Source organism: Drosophila pseudoobscura, chromosome X (assembly GCF_009870125.1).
Source record: "Drosophila pseudoobscura strain MV-25-SWS-2005 chromosome X, UCI_Dpse_MV25, whole genome shotgun sequence".
Classification (NCBI taxonomy): domain Eukaryota; kingdom Metazoa; phylum Arthropoda; class Insecta; order Diptera; family Drosophilidae; genus Drosophila; species Drosophila pseudoobscura.
In genome coordinates, this window is record NC_046683.1 from 3,219,375 (window position 1) to 3,240,598 (window position 21,224).

Genomic DNA, 21,224 nt, shown 5'->3' on the forward strand with positions numbered 1-21,224 from the left:
AGAAAATTTTGACATACTACGAGAATGCATATTGCTTTTATATTTGACTGATTCATATATATTAATTTGTTGACTCGGAATGTATTGGAATGCTTTTAAGATGGTTAAAAAACCCTGCAAATCACTGCTGCTGCATCGTGATGCAACGATTCTCGTAATCCACATCTGTGGCTAACCTAATGAGTAACTACTCGTTGCTGTTAAGAAAATCCACAGCTTCTCAATCTGTAAAATATGACCAGAGCTCTGGATCAGATGCGCAATGCATAGGCATAGAAAGACCCATCCCAAATCATACTAAAGGATGATTTAGTACACGAATATTATTTTTTAATTTGTAGAATTTCTTTTCAGGTCTAGAGCTCATCACGCCTGGTCAAGGCCTCGCCGTACCCGGTGATCTGGGAGCCTGCAAAGATATCGTATTTGTCCAGAACTTCGGTCTTGGTCAGCTGTTCATCCTGATTCACATCAGCCTCGAATAACAGGTGCTTGGCCTCTTTCTCGGTACTGTCGAAACCTTCTGGGGCGATCCACTGACGCACTTCCGCCTCACTAAGATAACCATCTCCGTTATGATCGAGAAACTTGGCGAAGACCTTGCGCTCATGGGATACCCAAACGGGCTCCTGTTCATCTGGTTCTGAGGGCTGGTAGAGGTCGACGATGTACTCGTCCAAAGAGATCTTGCCATTATTGTCTAGGTCCAAGTCATCGTACATCTCTTTCAGGACAACATCACGCATTCTGGGATGGTCCTCGGAGTGGAGGAAGGCAGAGAACTCCTCAAGGGTTAGGCTACCGTCCAGATCATTATCGGCCACTGCCCAGCGGCGCCGATCACGGTTTATCAAGCTCTTGTAGCTGATGACTGGCAGAAGTGGATCCAACCCTTAAATTATGACTAAACTGAGCGACAGTCCCCACTTACCATTCCTACCGAAATCCGTCGCATATCCGTAAATGGTATCTTCGTACGTCTTCCAGGTGATGCCTGTATGGTTATTGGGATTCATCCGTCTCCAGAGGCGATCCACTTCGTTCTCTATGTACTGTCTCGATGTGTAAGTGATCCAGTTCTTCAGCTCTACCAGCGTCAAATATCCATTATTGTCCTCGTCAATGCGATCGACAATCCGACCCAAGCGCTTCTTGCTCTCCTCCGGCGAGTAATTATCAAACTTCCTGGCCTCACAGCCGTACTGTGAATTGTGCTCGCCGATCTGAAAATTCTCGGCATTAGATGAGTTGTGGTCCCGGGAACTGTGGGTTACTGTGGTAACAAGAGATATTTTGGATACACATACCGTGATTTTTGCAGCAATTATCAGCAGCAGCAACGTCCTTATCGAGGTCCACATTTTTGGTGTACTCCGAGATTTGAACAAGCAAAAATTTATTGAGTCTAATTTGTTCGTGTGTACGATTGTGGGGTAGAATGAGTCGACAACCTACGAGCTACGACTTTTTCAAAGCTACTTGTCTACAAGTCTACTTTGCCGGAAAATTATTGAGTGATTTGGCAAACCATGTTTAAAGTAACCAGTTCAAGCGTTTAGTTAAAAATTATCTTTGTAAATATCTGCGCTGGGGAACAGTCCGACCCATGCTATACAGCTGAGAGACTTTGTCCATTCCGACTGGACTATGCGCCCTTGGACTAAAGAGAGGAGGAGGAGTCTTCACTAGAGTGCAGTGCAAATCATTCTGGGCCACTATAGCATTCGTTAAGGGGACACCTAGTTGGAGGATGCGGAAAAATCAGCATCTACCCAATGAAAACGCTTTTTAAATGAATTATGTTAATTCAGCAAATCGTTACCAGACCTCATCACCTCTTATCAAGACACAACCAGTTTGTGTCTGGTTCCTCCAAATTTCCAAACTCCAATGAAATGAATCAACTAACTTTAGGCTCATTTAAAACCGATTTCTTGAAATCGTGGAAATCACTTATTTGAAGAATTGTAATGATACTATGAAGATCTGAGCTGTATAAGAAATAGGTATGATAACTTACCAGTGTTCGAAAACTCTAGACAAATGAGTAGGGTTCTTCTGTATACTATATAATATAAATGTGTATAGTTCATTAGCTATGAAACTTAACATTTCTAGTCTTTTAGTAATTGATTTGTGGTATAAGGTTTTAATTGTTTCAATCTGTTTCTTGAGAACGTTTGAGTACTTCCTGAAGGCTCAGTGAGGCTTGACCATATTTTTTCCAACTAATTTTTGTTGTGAGTGTTTGTGCATGCATGGGCATGTCTAACAGTAATCTGCATTTGTGCAAGCCTCCGCCAGACCTCTCCACAGCCCTTGTGGCCGCAGCAGAGCGCAACCGTCGGAAACAAACCGGCCAAGTGCCGACCATTGGTCAAGTGGCCCGTGAGTGGTGTCTGAATCGAAGTGCAGCAGCAGCAGGTGGCAGGCGGCAGTGATAAAGCCTAGCCGTCGTCATCGTTGGTCGTCTCGCTGCATAAAATTAGCGGTAAATTACAAGCTGCAATACCTGTAGCCTGTAGCCTGTAGCATGATGTTGCTATTACTCTCTGCATACTCCCAGCTTTACATTCCGTTGATTGCACACACAAATCTGAAGAGCTTTTCTTTGTTTTTCGTTTTAACACTCTGGCATAGGAAGGGTATTAAGATCTTGGCCAGATCTTTGTAGCACTCGATGGAAACACCAGAGTCCAGTTTTTGGGTACACGTTTTCCTACGGCTTCTTTATGGGCTTTCAAATTATTTTCGAGCCGCTGATGTCTTGCTGGACTTTTTTTGTGGCCTACCTGCAGCTCTTCCTCGGCTGGACCATTTTTGGCGGCATCGATATGGATCTTTTCCCAGGGTCGCACCTATGTGTCATCTGTAGTCTTCTTGTCAAAGAGAGGTGGTTTACGCCCTGGCCTCAAGCCCGAATTCAAATCCGCATCAATGATGTCTCAAAGGTACGACAAATAGATGTTTGGTGTACTTGTCGCTCTGGCCACTGTGACAAGACCAGATGCGAGTATTTGGAGTATGAGGGGGCGTTTCGCACTTCCTGATCCAAGGCTGATGTACGTACATACTCGTACGAAAGCCCTGCATAAAGAGGCAACCAAATGGATTCAGTGGGATTCCGTATCCTTCGTTCGGTCCGATGGAATCGTCACCTTTAATCCGTCTGATCCTAAAATTTCGGTTTTGCTCTCCCTCACTCTCCATTTGATTTAATGGTAGAGAGCCAGAGGCAGAATTCAAAAGAATTTTTAAAAGTACAAATCGGCTCGCACATCTCCCCTAGAATTGTTAGCACAAAGACTGGTCTTATTGTTCTTATTTTCCAGTAAATTACAGTAAAGGAAGGGCATCAAAAGCTTGGCTTCCTTTCATTTTTTCGACTTTTGCATAAACATATGTACATAGGTATAATTAAAACCAGAAATCCATCAACAATTGCTCATTGAGCGAAGCCGCATTAAGGAAAGTTTTTTTTTTCTTCTTTGGCTTGTGTTTTGGATAAGCGGAAATTTCAGCTTCGTACATACATACTATACTATATATGTATGTATGTGTGTACATACTATACATATCTGGCTTATTGGGTGGCGACACCAGTTCGACGAAAATCTTTGGCATAGTTTTTTCCGCTGCCCCAAGTGAGAGGCAGAGGAAGCGAGACGCAGCAAGAAGTGGAGCCATGACAAACATGCTAAATGCAGCCCCGTCGACAACTACATAGGCAACCTTAGGCGGACAGCGGACATCAGATTGCGGACAGGGGACAGCGGACAGGGGACAGCGGACAGCGGCTGCAACATGGGACAGCATTCAAAAACAAACAAACAAATCAGAAGAAGGAACAAAGCCTGCCTTTGGAGACCGAAGCTTTGGATACTCTTTCGAATTGCATATACATTAGTTATCCGATTTTTAGCAGGTTTAGCTCAAGAGTTTTCCGATATATGTAAGCGGCAGATACCCCCGGAGTACCTGTAGATACTGTAGATAAATGTGTGCTGCGGCTGATCGTATTTCTATATCTAAACTTCCAAAATCTGCCCACATTCGTAATAGCTTCTTCTAGGGTAAGCAAAGCACAAGTACAGATTGAGATATGGTAAGGTGTGTATACGTATGTATGTTTGACGAAGGCGAAATAAATGAAATACCTGAGACGAATGCCGCAAGCAACAAGAAAAGCACCAGCAGCAGCAGCAACACATCCATCGACGTTTATGTGGCCGACAGTGGCATGCACAGTGGGACACGCATGTGGAAGAAGGCTGGGAGTGGAGTCGCGTCGAGTCGGATTGCAGGTGCGGATGGCAAAGTGTTTAGCCAACCGCAGATAAATGCTAAATGACTGCAGATGACCTGAATTCTGTTCATAGAAAATTTTCGAGAGACTGGTTCTACCACTAGTTCCAATAATCTGTAGAGGAATCATTTTTTTAATTAAAGTTACCATCTTTTTGAAGCTATTAAGCTTTCATCAGACAGACATTAGTTTTGTTGTTAGGGGAAACATATTTTCCCAAGAAAAATCTCTTTGAAACTTTGGAGGAATCTACTGATACTGGCTGCTGAAATTATTCAAACGGTTATCAAGAAAACATCCTACATATGCTAAATGAATCACTGGTTCAGATTACCAGCTCTTATGAGTGAAACTAGTTCGGCAAACACACGATCTCAGCACCATTCCCGTCACCGATGCACCGGCCGCGTTGTAACTGAGCAAAGCCGAAACCAGTTTGGGCCATGCCAAATTCCACATTCCTGGCCACCTGCACCGTTCTGCCCCACTGTGCTGCCGCACTGCCGCAAACAATTAACTTTTGGCAACAAACGAGTACTACGTCAGTGAAGGCAGCAGCAGCAGCCGCAGCAGCAGCAAGTGAAGACGGCGAAAGAGATGGCAACGCCGACGCCGATGCCGACGCCGATGGCGACTGCGACGCTGCGCTTGCGCACGTAAACAAATTCTCAGCTCCGCATATTTTTCGTTTAAGTAATTTTAATGCCCTTCCAAAGGGTATACTGCATAAGTACATACAAGTACATAATATGCAATGGGAGTTGTCTCGTGAGACAAATATCTTCAACATTAAAGACTTGAATCATTAAAGGCTCTTGATCCACGAACCAATTGTAAAGCTTATAAAAATTAACCGATTGTATATTTGATTCCTTACTTAAATTGATTTCCTTACTTCTTTAAAAAACAGCGATGGTAAAGTTATTGGTGTGCCAACACTTATGTCTAGCACTGTAGCACTTATTGAAATTTTCGCATTCTAGAAAATTCTAGAGAAATACTCTCTCCTGCAAGGGCATCCGAATTTCGTGGCCTAACAGTTTATTTTCATGCATTTTCAAAGCTGCTGTTGCGGGGCTGCCTCGACGTTGCTGCTGCGCTGCTGCTGCTGCTGCGGCTGCGGCTGCGGCTTTTTTTGTTTTCTTGAAAGCAAAAATTAAAAAGCAGCAACAGCAACAAGCAGCGGCACGTAGGTGAAGGAGAAGGCGGTGGAGGGGGAGGGGGAAGGGGGAGAAGAAGAAGGGAGAAGCAAAAGCAGAAAAGAAACAACAATCGCTGGCAAAACACGCCAACCCAGCGCGACTTTGTTGCTGCGGTTTTCAGTTTTCAGTTGCCAGCGCGATTTTGAATGAGTTGTACGCGGCGCGAGTTTCGAGTTTCGATTTTCGAGTTACGATTTTCGAGTGTGGAGTGTGGTGTTCATCGAGAGAGTCTCCCGCAATCACGAAAGATCCCCAAATCCAATCCGAGATTCGAGCTCGTGCGTGTGTGCGTTGTAAAAAGCCCCAGGCCCAGGCCCAGCCCCAGCCCCATCCCCCATCCACGCCCACGACATCCGTCGACTCCTTTTGGGAGTACTTGCACAGTTTTTGGTTTAATTATTTTTGTTTTTTAAAGTGTGTGTGTACCCGCCACAAATGATAATTGTGTGCAACAAGCGGCGAATGCAGGCCAACAGCAACAGAAGCGACCAAATCAACGTCCAAATCTATAGGTAAGATTCAAATATTTCCAAACTGGCATTCGAACCACAGCCACAGCAACAACAACAACAACAGTAACCATAAAAACGAAAACAAAAAAACAAAAAAAAACATAGCTGGGCCAACGCCAGGTTCAAGTGTAACCAGTTTCCAGATTCCACAAAAATAGCGCCGCAGGCACTGGGCGCCCAATATTTCAAGTTCCTCAGTCTGCTCCGGCCGCTGCTGCTCCGGCTGCTGCTGGGGCTATTAAAATGTAAATCTTGTTCTTAACAGCACTGGCTCGGATGCCCTGTAACCCCAGAAGTTGCTATACTAATTGACCTGCCCTGCCACCCAGCTGCCCAGCCTGACCCACTGTCAGTCTGTGGGGAAAGCAAGCAGCCTTCCAAGCTCTCATTCAATTTACATCCTAGGACCTGGCAAAGCGTCAACAGCAGCTCCAAGTGTCTCACACATGCAAAAGAATCTATCTGAATAAACTGCATAAGCCATTCCATTCCCTCCCTGATGTTAGTGTGTTATAATTTACGAATATACAACATTTATGTATATTTAATAAATGTTGGTATTTCTTATCACCCCTCAAATTGTACTGTACACAAATTGAGATTTACCAATAGCCGATCAAATATCGCCTCCCTTACTTCAAGAATTTGCCAAAACGGAAGGCATTAGTAAATGAATTTCGGGGCTTAAGGGACCGTCTGGGTTTGGCATTTTGTAAATTTGTTTCCGGATATTTTGTGGATTCATCTAAGCTTAACACACGCTCCCGCCTGCATTGCTCCGACGATGAACATCGGACAACAGGCTGGCTTGATTTTAGGGTATATCTTTCCACGGATAAAGTGTTTTGGGACTCGTTTCCAACATTCTTCTGCCGGTTCTGACTGCTTTTTGCTTTGCGGTTGTTTCTGTGGTGTATATCATTATTATGCTTATTGTTTTGTTTTTGGTTTTTTTCTGGTTTCCCCCAACCCCCATTTGTTGTTGCTGCTGGTGCTGGGGCAAAGCTTTTAACATTTATTATGTATTCCCCAGCACATCTTCGGCTTAAATGTCAGGCTCGTGTTGGCTGAGGCTGTGTGTTGGAGGCTGAGACTATCTCCATCTCCATCTCCGTCTCTATCTATCATTCCACTCCCCCACTCTCACACAATTCTCGTTTGCTTACTTTTTACTTGCAGCATTTGCAATCTACATGCGTCCGTCTAACAGTAAAGCACTGTGCAACGGTCCAGCAGCACGAGCAAGTGGCACCACATCCGAAACATCTGCAGCAACCTGCCCCGTAACCTGAAGACCGCATAGAAAACACTCCATACATACATATATACCCACATATTGTACGAGAGATCGGATATTGGACATTGGATATTGGATATTGCTTCCAAACATACATACATACCTCGAACTCAACTCAATTTAATGTTATAGAACGATGGCATCGGCCATAATCACAACGACAACGGTGACGGCAACAGGTAGTACTATGCTCGAGCTAGATCATCAGCGCCAAAGGCCGTTGCGCGGTATTTCAATAGTCATTGAATCTGCTCAGCCAGCAGCAACACCAACAACACCAACAGCACCAGTAGAAAAAACAACAACAACAACAACAACAGCTGCAACCACAATGAACATCGACAGCAGCAACAGCAACAACAGCAGCAGCAGCAGCAAAATAGCTGAAATGTCGCTCAAGTCTCAGGCTGGCATGTTGTTGGCATTTGGCGACAGCAATAGGAGCAACAACACAAACAACACCAACAACACCAATGCTGACCATGCAACCAAAGATAATTTGGAAACTAGTTGCAACACAGAAGCAAAGGCAACAGAAACAGTAAGCAAAGTGTATCCACAGTTGCTTGTGCGCATTGGCCAATCGGAGGACAACGGAGAAATTTCCCCAGCCACAGCCACAGCCACAGCCCCAGCCACAACCACAACAACAACCATTATCAGCTGTAATGGCAGCGTGCTACCAGCTGAGATCATAGATCCAGCTGCAGCTACATCTCCATCGCCATCTCCAGTGGCAGCGGTTGGTGAAATTAAAGAGAGCGCTCTTCCCAACGACGTGGTAGTCGTTGCTAGTCAGCCACCAGCAGCAGCACCAGCACCAGCACCAGCAGCAGCAGCAACAGCACTCACATCTCTCGATGCTGCCTCGAGTGCAGTGACCGAAACAGTTGGCCACAGCTCGCCCCAGCACACGGTCAAGATACAGATAGCCAACAACGGCCAGACCCAACGTAGGCTTGGCAAGCAGATCAGTGTGGTCAAGCTGAACGACAGCGATATGGTTCTTCAGCAGCATCAGCAGGAGGTGGAGGAGGTGCAGAAGCAACAACAGACACAAAAATCTACGCAATCGTCGCCCAGCTATCAGCTGTGCTATTTGGTGTCCAGCGGACAGTACTCGCCCTGCGAGGCCCTCGACAGTGGAACGGGCAGCGATCTGGAGAGCGTCAAGTCGCCGGGCAGTGAGAGCCACAGTCTTGTACCAAAGCTGGAGCTGCATCTGAAGACAACGCGCGTGCGAGTGAATGAATCGCCCCAGAGCGGGTCCATCCATCAGCGGGCGTACAGTCTGACGGATAGCGAGGAATGCGACGAGAGCAGCAGTTCCTCCCTCAGCTGCGACTCGCTGCACTCTGGGGAGGCCTTGTCGTCCGGCCTTGTGCTGCCCACCTCCCTGCTGAGAGACATACGCGGTCGCGAACGGGAACGGGAACGGGAACTGGAGCCGTCCACGGGCACACTGGCGATACCGACAGCCACCAAAATCGACGGCCGTCCGCTGCAGTATGAGTCCGATCAGTTCTACACATTCCATGTCAACGAGCTGGACAACTTCCGCAGCTTTGGGCGCGAAACATCGGCAGACACCACATCCACCTTCTCCTCATCCTCCTCATCGCAGGAGTACGAGTCGAATGGTTACCCGGAAGACGGGGAGGACGCCTTCGCCGGCTATAGGGATGTGCGGAGGGGTGGTGGTCCGTCGCAGTCATCGTCATCGTCCACCATACGCTCCGCGAAGGGAACGGTGCGCGGCGTCAAGAATCGTGTGCGCAATGGAGTAGCCACATTCTTGCAACTGCAGCAGCCCAGTGTCAAGGTGAGTGCAACCAATCAGTGAAAGAACTCGCAACCTTGAGAAGATCATTCACATTATTCGTAGAGGATACCATTCGGGCTTTAAGTTCGGGCATTCCTCAGAATGGTCTATGATTAAGTGTGTGATGCTAGGACCCGATCAAATTTGAATGGGACTAATATAGCTACGAGTAAATTCCAATTTTCTGGTGATTCATTCAGACACTCACCGAATGGCATGTGGGTGTTATTCATTGAGAAAGTTTTCGGATTTTGCTATGGATTTCTTTTAGTTTCGTTTGTGTTTTTTGTTAACATTTGGCTTTGGCTGTGGCTTCCATGGGTCTTCCATGGGGAATGGCATGAGTTGGCGTGCCTTGGGATCGCTGACTTGAACACCCACACACACACATACACACATGTGTTGTGGATGCACTCGTGGATGCACTCACATTGCCATTCAGCCAGCATTATGCAATGCGAGTGCCAGTATGAGAGGATTTGTTTGTTTGTTTGTTGTTTGTTGTTTGTCTATTTTCTTGAGACTTAAAAATACTTTTGTTCACGTGAAAGTAAGTCCAGACTTTCTGTGACTCACATATTGAATTCACGCGACTCTTTCTACCCCTCCTCCTCCTCCTCCACAACCAATAAGTCGCTTTTATCATATTTTGTTTTCATTAATAATTTTCGAGAAATTTCTTTCTTGATTGCTGGCCAAAAGACAATTAACACCTGACTCTCTGACTGTCTGTCTGTCTATTTACAGAAGACGTTGGTGTACATTTCTCTGTTGTTGGTGTAATATATTGCTGTTGTTGGTGTTGGTGTTGGTGTCTTAATTCACCGTTAAGTGGCTTAATATGTCACATATGTACGCCCCGAATTAAGCAAACGAAAGCCCGCCAGTAAGCCCGCTTAGGGCTCTCATCTCTATATGGGCATCGGCTACGAATGGAAACAACAACAACAACAACAACAATTGTATGTAGAAAGTTGGCGGAAGTACAGAAGCGGAGACAGTCGGCCCGCCAGATAGTTAGATGGATGGATAGATAAGTAGATGAATGGGCAGATAAGTTTAGATAAATGTGAGCTTAAATGGTCCGCTACTGCGGACTGGCTCTGCCACCAAACGGCTAATTGCAGCTGTCTCTGCTGCTGTTGAGGTTCACTTTTGATTTCTATTTCGTTTCGGCTTTCTTCTCGCTTGTGGAAAGTTCTTAATGGGTTGCACGAGCCCCTCAACCCTGGAGTGGCAGTGCCAGTTGCTCTTGAACTGACCCATTTCGGGGCGACCGTAACAAAAGCATCTCGAATTGCAGTGTTATTGGGCCGGCATTGGCCACGCTTGGTTTTGGCTCCAATGGCTCACAAGCCTCAAATCCATGGTAACCGAATACACAGAGAAATACACATTTTGTGTCCAGTCATCGCTTTTATATGTATATCCATCGTATTAAATAGATACATATACATATATATGATCTGTGAGCTATTATTATTATTATTATTATTATTTTTGAGTGTTTGGTTTCATGATTTGCCTGTCTTCGAATATTGCCTACAAATACTTTGTATGTGTTTTTCGTTTTCTTTTGCGAAATCAATTTACAAGACAGGGGGGGTATCAAATTAACCCTTGATTCGACTAGGGGCCTACCAACACCTGATAACTGTGTATGACTCTGATTTGAATCAGATATTAAATGGTTTGAGGGGCTCGAGAGGCTCTCTTCAGGTGCAGATACGTATCATAGATTGTCCGGGATTGACCTACATTTACAGCCTATGATTGTAGATTTTTCATGGGCTTTGATTGGACTGGATGGATTGTTGATTCTTTTCCTCGATTCAATCAATTCCTTAATCAGCATCAACAGAAAAAGGTTATTGGCCACTGAGGCACATTTTCGGGATTCGGGATTCTTAGCATGAAGAGACGGTAAACACAGAAATACAGAACTTATCCACTAGATGTACTAGTTGCGTTTGGATCAATATTATGAAATGGAATGAAGAAAATAGGCCTCAGGCCTCGCTTCTGAGCGGAACTGGAAAGCCACTCCTGACAATTGGATGTTCTCTCCCAGAGGAACGGGACTCTGGTGGAAGATTGCCTACCTAGTACTAGATCATTTTGATATCAAGGAATCACTTGGGAACAGAACTGTTGTTCTTCGATAGCCTGTGCGACTATAAGGGTTTTAAATTTCTGCAAAAATCAATTTTCTCATGCCATTGCGAAGAGGATTTCGCGTGTAAGTGGGGCTGTCATCGGGTCATTACATTTAGATAAACTTTCCTTTTTTTTATTTTTGCCTTCGTCTCTTCTGGCAAAGCCTGTTAGGAGTGAACACATACAGGTACATATATATGTATGCATGTATTTAAAGTCAAATTAGCTAAATGATATTTTAATGACCCACACTCCACTCCACTCGACTCGATTTGAGTCGATGCGAAAAGCTAACTTTCGGCTAAAGACTCGTCTCTGAAACAAAATGCGAAGGGATCGACTTTTGGCAGTGGCCCATAAAATATGATTCGATCTGTGTGTTCAATATATCCGCCATTTGCTGTTGTTGGTGTTGCATAATTAACGCATTAGTCGCTCTTTATTATTATAATTTGTGTTTCTTGAAATGTTATGCAAGTTTTTGCCAGTCCGACTTAATCTGCAAAATAATTTCCTTTCTTTGATTTTTTCTTGGGGTTTTTTTCTTCAATAATTATATATTGATTTTAGTTTCAAGGTTAAAATTGCTAATTTGACTAAGAAAAATAGCATCAGAGACCGCACACAAAACAGATTGGCTCGAATATATTTTGATGGGTCGCACAAAATGCTGACATTCAATTTGATGAGCAGCCAAAAAGAATCACAATGCTGCTGGCCACTGTTTTGATTGAATTTCCGATGAATAATTAATGAACTGAGTCGTTCGTCTACGAAAAAACATAGCAAATCAATCAATGAATCCCATATGATATATTTGTCAAATTTGGGGCAACTTTTGGAGGCTTACGAGGACACATTAGCATACAACTGAAATGTATGAAAGTTTGAGTAAATTACTAAATTCGAGCAGAGTACTTGCTTGTGAATGGATCGATCAGATTGTCAAGGCCGTACAAGTTTCCATCCACAAATGGAATGACTCCTTAATTCAATTAGTTACTTTTGTATATACTAGAGGCCTGTATGAACGAGCAACCGAATCGATTCGTTGTGATTCGGTCTGTTAGGATCAGCGATTTAGCTAATCGAATCACTCGCCCAAAATGCACCGAATGAAGCAGGTCTCGTCATTTATACTGCGTCGAGTCCTAAAAGTTCGGTTATTTTCTCGCTCGTTCTGCTTTTAATTCGTAGAAATTGCGAAAAAAAACTTACTTGCATTAGGTTTTTAGTGTTCTGATTGGAGGCGAGTTCGTAATGTGCTAGCTGCGATTTTATGAATACTGTGAATTATACTCTACTTGCCCTTCGTTCGCATTATTTCATTCGAGTTTTGTCTTTAATATATGGGAATGAAGTCGAATGAGAAACTGATTCACGGAACATAGAATACGAGTACGTGGATCATATCTAGAAGAGTCTAGAAGAAAAGGCTGGCATAACTAGATAAGATTATCTACACAATAATTAGTACTCTTAGCTCAGTTTTGTAACTGCAAATTGATTATTGCGCATAAGGCATGATGACCCGTCCTTGCCACTCGTTTAGTGCCAATCTCTGGGTATCTTTCCCCGGTATATCTGCCACGCCCTCTACTGTTTTCTTATGGTTAATTTCTTTATTTGCCTGGAGCAAACATTTGCGATGATTACCCCCCAATTAAACAAACGACCCAATTGTATGCAACTCTAGAGCTAAAGAAGTAATTTGAGAGCTGAAGAGCTGAGGCTAAAGACACTTAAAAAAAATACCACAAATGACCAAAATAAATACCGAAATGGGGCTCATAAAGAAACACCATATTTGAAGACAATGTATATTTCTATTTGCTGGCAAGCAACAGCAACAGCAACTGCAACAAATTTCAAATGAAAGTGAAAATGAAATTTTACGTGACCGCGCTGCAGATTTATGGCATTTTTTTGAGAAATCTTTCTCACATTGCTTCATGTGCATAGTAGAGTACTCGCAGCAGGCATACCTTGGCAATACCAAGAGTACACGAGTACAAGAGTACAATAAGTAAAAATAAATATCTGAGCAAACAATTAAGCAACAAAAACAAGAGCGATTGTGATAGAGACATTGAGGGGCGTTAGCTGCATTTTAATTTCAATTTGCATTCAGGGCCAAAAGAAAGCCGAGAGAGCCGAACCGAAATGGGCTTATTAAAATATCCAATTATTGCCAAATTGAAGCTCGTTCAGGGCAAAGCAAAGGCGCCGAAAAACCAAAAAGCCGAAAAACCGAAAACAGAAAACCCAAAAACCAAAAACCAAACCGAACGAAACGAAAGTGAAATGTTTCCACTTTGCCCACGTACTCGTGTGAATTTATGCAAAAAGAAAGGGGGCTGGGTGAGGGCAGGGGGGCTATGGCTGGGTGTGAGAACCCACTTGAAGACAGCCCTTGGCTGTACTCTAACCACAGCAATGGACGCATGCACTCCCAGAGATTTTGAAAGTAAAATCCAACGATAGTCACAGTTTGAGCGAAGGATCAATTAGTACAAGTTCTTGAGATTTCTTAAAGAATATTATTAGCTTCCAATGAAAGGACTTTCGCCACGAATTACTTACCCCTAATGGGTTCATTCTAAATGAAATGTTTAAAAAAAAGGAAGGATTTATCTCTTTTGGGCCGTCGCTGTGGTCGTATCGATAGGCTTTGGCGCGACCAAAGCGGAGCGAGTGAGCCGAACAAGCGAGACGAGTGAGCCGGGGGTAAGACGAGTATGGAAAATACTCTCCAGATGAATGTGCCCCCTTCATTAACCTTACATATGAGAGAAACCAAACTTCGGTGTTGGCTTCGGGGGAAAAACGCCAACAAATTCATTCCCATGCAGAAAAGATCGTCGATCGGAATCGAGAAACGCACTTTCAGTCCCTTACTCCGTCCATGTGTCCGTTCGAAACAAAAGCTTACATAATGCATTGAGTCGCTCAGGTGACGTATTAATTGAAGATTTTTGGGTATTTTTTTTGTGTATTGTTTGCGTGTTCAACAGCTTTCGTTGAGTCCATCTCCTTGAAGCTCCTTCCATGGGTTCAGATCAAAGCCAGCGATTGGCAAAACCCCTCCTCATTGCGCTCTCCCTTCCCTTACTTACCTTCCCTTTTTGGGTATCTAAAGCTGAAGTGACCTGCTTTCTCTTTCCTCTTCTCGCGGATCTTTTAAGAAATGTTTTGTTAAATGTTTTCATCTTATTGGACGATCCCTTCTCGACTTTTTTTGTTTCTTGGAGCACTTGCTGAGGATTCTGCAAAGGTTGCTTATTATCACGTTGGCCATGGGCCGGTGGCCTGCGGTTCACAGTTCAAAGCAGTAACGACATTCACATTCATATTCATATTCATTACATTTGATGGCTTTGAACTTTCGTGGACACTGCTAATGTTGCTGTTGCTGTTGTTGATGTTGATGTTGGACGAGCGACAAATGAGGTGAATTTAGTTGCCGCTTAATGGCAATTATTAATGTACCAGTTTACCAGTTTTACATTTGCTTATGTCTCTCTCCATCTTCCCCCACTCTCTGCTGTCCACTCCATGTCTGCCTCATCTGGTGTTATGTTTGGTTATTATATTCCATATATTAAATAACTGCCACCTGAGGCGATGGCTATTGCGATGGCGATGGTGGAGCCCGCTTTATCTGGCCACCTGCCTTGTCTCTGGCTCAGACTTGGTCTCGGATTCGGATTCGCACTCTGCCTGCTCTCTGGTTGCCTGGTTTTATGCAAGTGCATTAAGCCGTTGCTTCACGTCTGAGAGATGGAGATGGCTAGTATTCGAGGCTGTTGATACCCTGCTGAAGGCTGCTGAACGGCTGCGTGGGAATGTCCTTGAACTATGTCCAAACCCAGAGAGCCTGGGAGCTCTCCGAGAACCCTCACATATCCTGCTCAATTTGTTCTAGCTGTTCTTGAGCTTCGTGTGTCTGTCGAAAGTACTGTCGAGTACTGCTACTGCTGGCGTCTACGTAAAATATGAATTAATTGAAGTAATTGCTCACTCAATTTTAATCTGTTCATGTCTCATAGTTTCCGTTGATCAAAGCACATTTTTCACCCATAAATCATAAGTCAGAAAATCTCTGGACAAGCGAAACATGTGGACAATCAATTTCGTATGGCATTAAATCAGTACAAATTTGACAAAAAATTTAAAAAAAACTTGCTCCAACTGGCCAAGGTTCAATGGAGTCGCCAGCCATCGGGGGTATCGTGCTAGTATCGAGTAACGTGTATTGCAGATCGCAGATCTCAGATAGCAGATCGTACATATATCGAGTATTAAGTATTGAATATCGTGTTTCAGGTGTTGAAGCCAGGCGGTCTAGTTAATCAGCCTACCAACTTGGCCAGCTAACGGAAGCCCCCCGCTCCTTGTAAAGGGGGTCCGAAAACAAGTTCATAGCGCGAGCAAAAATGTTGTATTTTTGAATTGTGCAAAGTTTTCACTTTGAGTAATGTCGCTTCGACATTTACTCGCAATTTACACAAATTTGTTATGCGTAATTTTCGATTGGATAGGTTTTTTATTTGAGCATTTGAGTTGGGGTATGTTGGCGTGATCAATGGATTCGCACTCAAGCCAGAACCAGTGGAATCAGAGCCGCGATGAGACGAGGTAGGTGCGGTGGCGGAGGCCCCCAAAAGAAAGAGCTCTCTGTTCCTCGCCTCAAGTGGGACCCGATTCCACACTCGTTATTGGCCCGTTAATCAGTTTGGCAAAGTTGGGCAAAGAAACTGGCTTGGCTTCAATTAACAAGTATTTCGCTTTGTCCAAATTGCTGGCTGGCATTTAGCAAGCTGTTTGTAAAAACGATTCTATCTGCTTGTACAAGTATCTGTATGTATAAATCTCGACTGATGTGGATAGCATCTGCCAGTCAATGGGAAAACATGAAAGATGATAAAGATTTAAGGCGCATTAAAACTAATCAGACAAGAATTTGTGTGTTCTGCGGATTCCCCTTTCATTGATGAAGAGTTCTCGCGACCTTTCTCGTTTCTTTCTCGGTGCTCTCTCGTTGGTTTCTCTTTCCTCTATCGCTTCTCACTCCTTCATCTCTCGTTCCTTTGTCGTTCCCCTCTCATGTTCCCTTCTCGTTCCTCTCTAGTTCTCTTCTAGTTTCTCTCTCGTTTCCTTCTTGCTTTTTTCTCGCTCCCATCACGTTTCTCTCTCGTTTCTCACTCGTTTCTCTCTCGTTCCTCTTGTCTAATTGAGCACACCCTGCAATATCACGTTATTTAGTCTTAAATCTGTCGATCGCTTCCTGCTCTACCCACTTATTATTATTATTCCAACTAAAGCATTGTTTTCGATTATTTTCTTGCAGAATTTCATGGAAAAGGATGTGGGAAAAGTAGTTCTCTACACAACCAGTATGGGCATCATACGGGATACGTATGCCAAGTGCGCCAACGTCAAACAGATTCTGCGCACTCTGCTGATCAAGTTCGAGGAGCGCGATGTCTTCATGAGCGTCGAGTACCAGCAGGAGATGAAGGAGCGTATGCACAACAAGACCATCCGAGTTCCCCAGCTATTTGTCGAGGGACAGCACGTTGGAGTGAGTGATGCACAAATTTGAATCCTTAAACAATTCAATTATTTCCAAATACTTATGTATCTTTCTTTCAGGACGCCGATACCGTGGAGCGTCTGAACGAAAGTGGGGAGCTGCGTCAGCTGCTAAGGCCCTACAAGGTGCGTGTTTGACCTTCGGGCTAGACTTCTTTTTACTTACAAGTTTGTACATTTTCAGTCCCTTGCGACGGCTTATACGTGCCAGACCTGCGGAGGATATCGGCTGCTGCCGTGCCCCTCGTGCAGTGGATCAAAGAAGTCGGTGCATCGAAACCATTTCACCGCAGAGTTCGTGGCCCTGAAGTGCATGAACTGCGATGAGGTGGGCCTGGTCAAGTGCCCCAACTGCTGAGAGTCAAACCATAAACCCCTTTCCCCCTCTTCACCCGAGCAGAATCAATATTTGTATCTCTAGTGTAATGAAGTGTCTTTTTTTTTGTATCTATGTATATCGGAATGATTTTTTTGTGCGCATTTTGTTTGTCGCTTATTATTAACAGTTGTGATATTTGAGATCAGTTTGAGCAGAAACTGAAAACTGAGTAGCGGAAGAACGGAACGGAACGGAACAGATCGGAACGGAACGGAGAGGAACCCAAACGAAAACAAAATCTATCCATATGTGAATCAAAGAGATATCGAATAAAACCATAACTCAAAACCGATGATTGCTCCTTCTTTATTCTGCATTTTGCCAACGATAATTTGTTTCAGCTGAAACAGCGTTTAGAAATAACCAGTATTTCAAAGATATGCAAATCTAAATCTTCAAAAGGCTATATCTCAGACAAACAGGGCCAGATCGGTGAAGGACCAACTGTCCCAGGATCGCGAGGATCCAGACTGCCGAAATGCATCAAAATCGATGCTGATCGGACGCTGCTTAACCGAGATATAGCGTTTAGAAATAACCAGTATTTCAAAGATATGCAAATCTAAATCTTCAAAAGGCTATATCTCAGAAAAATAGGGCCAGATCGGTGAAGGACCAACTGTCCCAGGATCGCGAGGACCCAGACTGTCGAACGGCATCAAAATCTCGACTTCGAAAATGAGGCCGATTTTTGGCAAATTTAATGATGTAACCATCATGATTTTTTGCGAAAATCGTGAAAAAATTGATGTCCTGTTTTCTGATGCCAGTCGATTGGCAGGACTCCCCCGATCACGAAAAGACATGCCTCGCCCGGATCGGCCGCTGCTTATCCGAGATATAGCTTACAGAAAAAACCAGTATTTCAAAGATATGCAAATCTAAATCTTCAGAAGGCTATATCTCAGACAAACAGGGCCAGATCGGTGAAGGACTAACTGTCCCAGGATCGCGAGGATCCAGACTGCCGAAATGCATCAAAATCGATGCTGATCGGACGCTGCTTATCCGAGATATAGCTTACAGAAAAAACCAGTATTTCAAAGATATGCATATCTAAATCTTCAGAAGGCTATATCTCAGACAAACAGGGCCAGATCGGTGAAGGACCAACTGTCCCAGGATCGCGAGGATCCAGACTGCCGAAATGCATCAAAATCGATGCTGATCGGACGCTGCTTAACCGAGATATAGCGTTTAGAAATAACCAGTATTTCAAAGATATGCAAATCTAAATCTTCAGAAGGCTATATCTCAGACAAATAGGGCCAGATCGGCGAAGGACCAACTGTCCCAGGATCGCGAGGACCCAGACTGTCGAACGGCATCAAAATCTCGACTTCGAAAATGAGGCCGATTTTTGGCAAATTTAATGATGTAACCATCATGATTTTTTGCGAAAATCGTGAAAAAATTGATGTCCTGTTTTCTGATGCCAGTCGATTGGCAGGACTCCCCCGATCACGAAAAGACATGCCTCGCCCGGATCGGCCGCTGCTTATCCGAGATATAGCTTACAGAAAAAACCAGTATTTCAAAGATATGCAAATCTAAATCTTCAGAAGGCTATATCTCAGACAAACAGGGCCAGATCGGTGAAGGACCAACTGTCCCAGGATCGCGAGGACCCAGACTGTCGAACGGCATCAAAATCTCGACTTCGAAAATGAGGCCGATTTTTGGCAAATTTAATGATGTAACCATCATGATTTTTTGCGAAAATCGTGAAAAAATTGATGTCCTGTTTTCTGATGCCAATCGATTGGCAGGACTCCCCCGATCACGAAAAGACATGCCTCGCCCGGATCGGCCGCTGCTTATCCGAGATATAGCTTACAGAAAAAACCAGTATTTCAAAGATATGCAAATCTAAATCTTCAGAAGGCTATATCTCAGACAAACAGGGCCAGATCGGTGAAGGACCAACTGTCCCAGGATCGCGAGGATCCAGACTGCCGAAATGCATCAAAATCGATGCTGATCGGACGCTGCTTATCCGAGATATAGCTTACAAAAAAAACCAGTATTTCAAAGATATGCAAATCTAAATCTTCAGAAGGCTATATCTCAGACAAATAGGGCCAGATCGGTGAAGGACCAACTGTCCCAGGATCGCGAGGACCCAGACTGTCGAACGGCATCAAAATCTCGACTTCGAAAATGAGGCCGATTTTTGGCAAATTTAATGATGTAACCATCATGATTTTTTGCGAAAATCGTGAAAAAATTGATGTCCTGTTTTCTGATGCCAGTCGATTGGCAGGACTCCCCCGATCACGAAAAGACATGCCTCGCCCGGATCGGCCGCTGCTTATCCGAGATATAGCTTACAGAAAAAACCAGTATTTCAAAGATATGCAAATCTAAATCTTCAGAAGGCTATATCTCAGACAAACAGGGCCAGATCGGTGAAGGACCAACTGTCCCAGGATCGCGAGGATCCAGACTGCCGAAATGCATCAAAATCGATGCTGATCGGACGCTGCTTATCCGAGATATAGCTTACAGAAAAAACCAGTATTTCAAAGATATGCAAATCTAAATCTTCAGAAGGCTATATCTCAGACAAATAGGGCCAGATCGGTGAAGGACCAACTGTCCCAGGATCGCGAGGACCCAGACTGTCGAACGGCATCAAAATCTCGACTTCGAAAATGAGGCCGATTTTTGGCAAATTTAATGATGTAACGCCCGGATCGGCCGCTGCTTATCCGAGATATAGCTTACAGAAAAAACCAGTATTTCAAAGATATGCAAATCTAAATCTTCAGAAGGCTATATCTCAGACAAACAGGGCCAGATCGGTGAAGGACCAACTGTCCCAGGATCGCGAGGATCCAGACTGCCGAAATGCATCAAAATCGATGCTGATCGGACGCTGCTTATCCGAGATATAGCTTACAGAAAAAACCAGTATTTCAAAGATATGCATATCTAAATCTTCAGAAGGCTATATCTCAGACAAACAGGGCCAGATCGGTGAAGGACCAACTGTCCCAGGATCGCGAGGATCCAGACTGCCGAAATGCATCAAAATCGATGCTGATCGGACGCTGCTTAACCGAGATATAGCGTTTAGAAATAACCAGTATTTCAAAGATATGCAAATCTAAATCTTCAAAAGGCTATATCTCAGAAAAATAGGGCCAGATCGGTGAAGGACCAACTGTCCCAGGATCGCGAGGACCCAGACTGTCGAACGGCATCAAAATCTCGACTTCGAAAATGAGGCCGATTTTTGGCAAATTTAATGATGTAACCATCATGATTTTTTGCGAAAATCGTGAAAAAATTGATGTCCTGTTTTCTGATGCCAGTCGATTGGCAGGACTCCCCCGATCACGAAAAGACATGCCTCGCCCGGATCGGCCGCTGCTTATCCGAGATATAGCTTACAGAAAAAACCAGTATTTCAAAGATATGCAAATCTAAATCTTCAGAAGGCTATATCTCAGACAAATGTGGCCAGATCGGTGCAGGACCAACTGTCCCAGGATCGCGAGGATCCAGACTGCCGAAATGCATCAAAATCGATGCTGATCGGACGCTGCTTAACCGAGATATAGCGTTTAGAAATAACCAGTATTTCAAAGATATGCAAATCTAAATCTTCAGAAGGCTATATCTCAGACAAATAGGGCCAGATCGGTGAAGGACCAACTGTCCCAGGATCGCGAGGACCCAGACTGTCGAACGGCATCAAAATCTCGACTTCGAAAATGAGGCCGATTTTTGGCAAATTTAATGATGTAACCATCATGATTTTTTGCGAAAATCGTGAAAAAATTGATGTCCTGTTTTCTGATGGCAGTCGATTGGCAGGACTCTCCCGATCACGAAAAGACATGCAACGCCACGATCGGCCGCTGTTTAGCCGAGATATGGCGTACAGGGAAAACCAGTATTTCAAAGATATGCAAATCCAATTCTTCGGAAGGCTATATCTCAGACAAA

General features: G+C 44.1%; 2 protein-coding genes across 2 annotated transcripts; one reads left to right on the top strand and one right to left on the bottom strand.

Moving 5' to 3' along the window:
• Positions 1-305: 305 nt before the first annotated feature.
• Positions 306-1,466, bottom strand: LOC6902240 (calumenin-B-like). Its single transcript, XM_002133731.3, has 3 exons — positions 1,308-1,466; positions 932-1,223; positions 306-871 (listed from the first exon to the last, which is right to left on the bottom strand). Exons 1-3 carry the CDS (start codon positions 1,359-1,361, stop codon positions 357-359), a joined length of 861 nt encoding a protein of 286 aa, XP_002133767.3. The 5' UTR covers positions 1,362-1,466; the 3' UTR covers positions 306-356.
• A 4,198-nt stretch (positions 1,467-5,664) lies between these two features.
• On the top strand, positions 5,665-17,565 carry LOC6902239 (glutaredoxin domain-containing cysteine-rich protein CG12206). The gene is made up of 5 exons (XM_002133730.3): positions 5,665-6,020; positions 7,200-9,139; positions 16,647-16,880; positions 16,952-17,017; positions 17,076-17,565. Exons 2-5 carry the CDS (start codon positions 7,454-7,456, stop codon positions 17,247-17,249), a joined length of 2,160 nt encoding a protein of 719 aa, XP_002133766.3. The 5' UTR covers positions 5,665-6,020; positions 7,200-7,453; the 3' UTR covers positions 17,250-17,565.
• Positions 17,566-21,224: the final 3,659 nt, after the last annotated feature.

Excerpts from the sequence above, each read along its gene's own strand:
- LOC6902239 (XM_002133730.3), top strand. The coding sequence starts at position 7,454 with ATGGCATCGGCCATAATCACAACGACAACGGTGACGGCAACAGGTAGT. Across the intron at positions 16,881-16,951 it reads TCGAGGGACAGCACGTTGGA|GACGCCGATACCGTGGAGCG; the intron begins GTGAGTGATGCA and ends TCTTTCTTTCAG. Across the intron at positions 17,018-17,075 it reads AGCTGCTAAGGCCCTACAAG|TCCCTTGCGACGGCTTATAC; the intron begins GTGCGTGTTTGA and ends GTACATTTTCAG.
- LOC6902240 (XM_002133731.3), bottom strand. The coding sequence starts at position 1,361 with ATGTGGACCTCGATAAGGACGTTGCTGCTGCTGATAATTGCTGCAAAA. Across the intron at positions 1,224-1,307 it reads TAATTGCTGCAAAAATCACG|ATCGGCGAGCACAATTCACA; the intron begins GTATGTGTATCC and ends GAGAATTTTCAG. Across the intron at positions 872-931 it reads GACGGATTTCGGTAGGAATG|TCATCAGCTACAAGAGCTTG; the intron begins GTAAGTGGGGAC and ends CACTTCTGCCAG.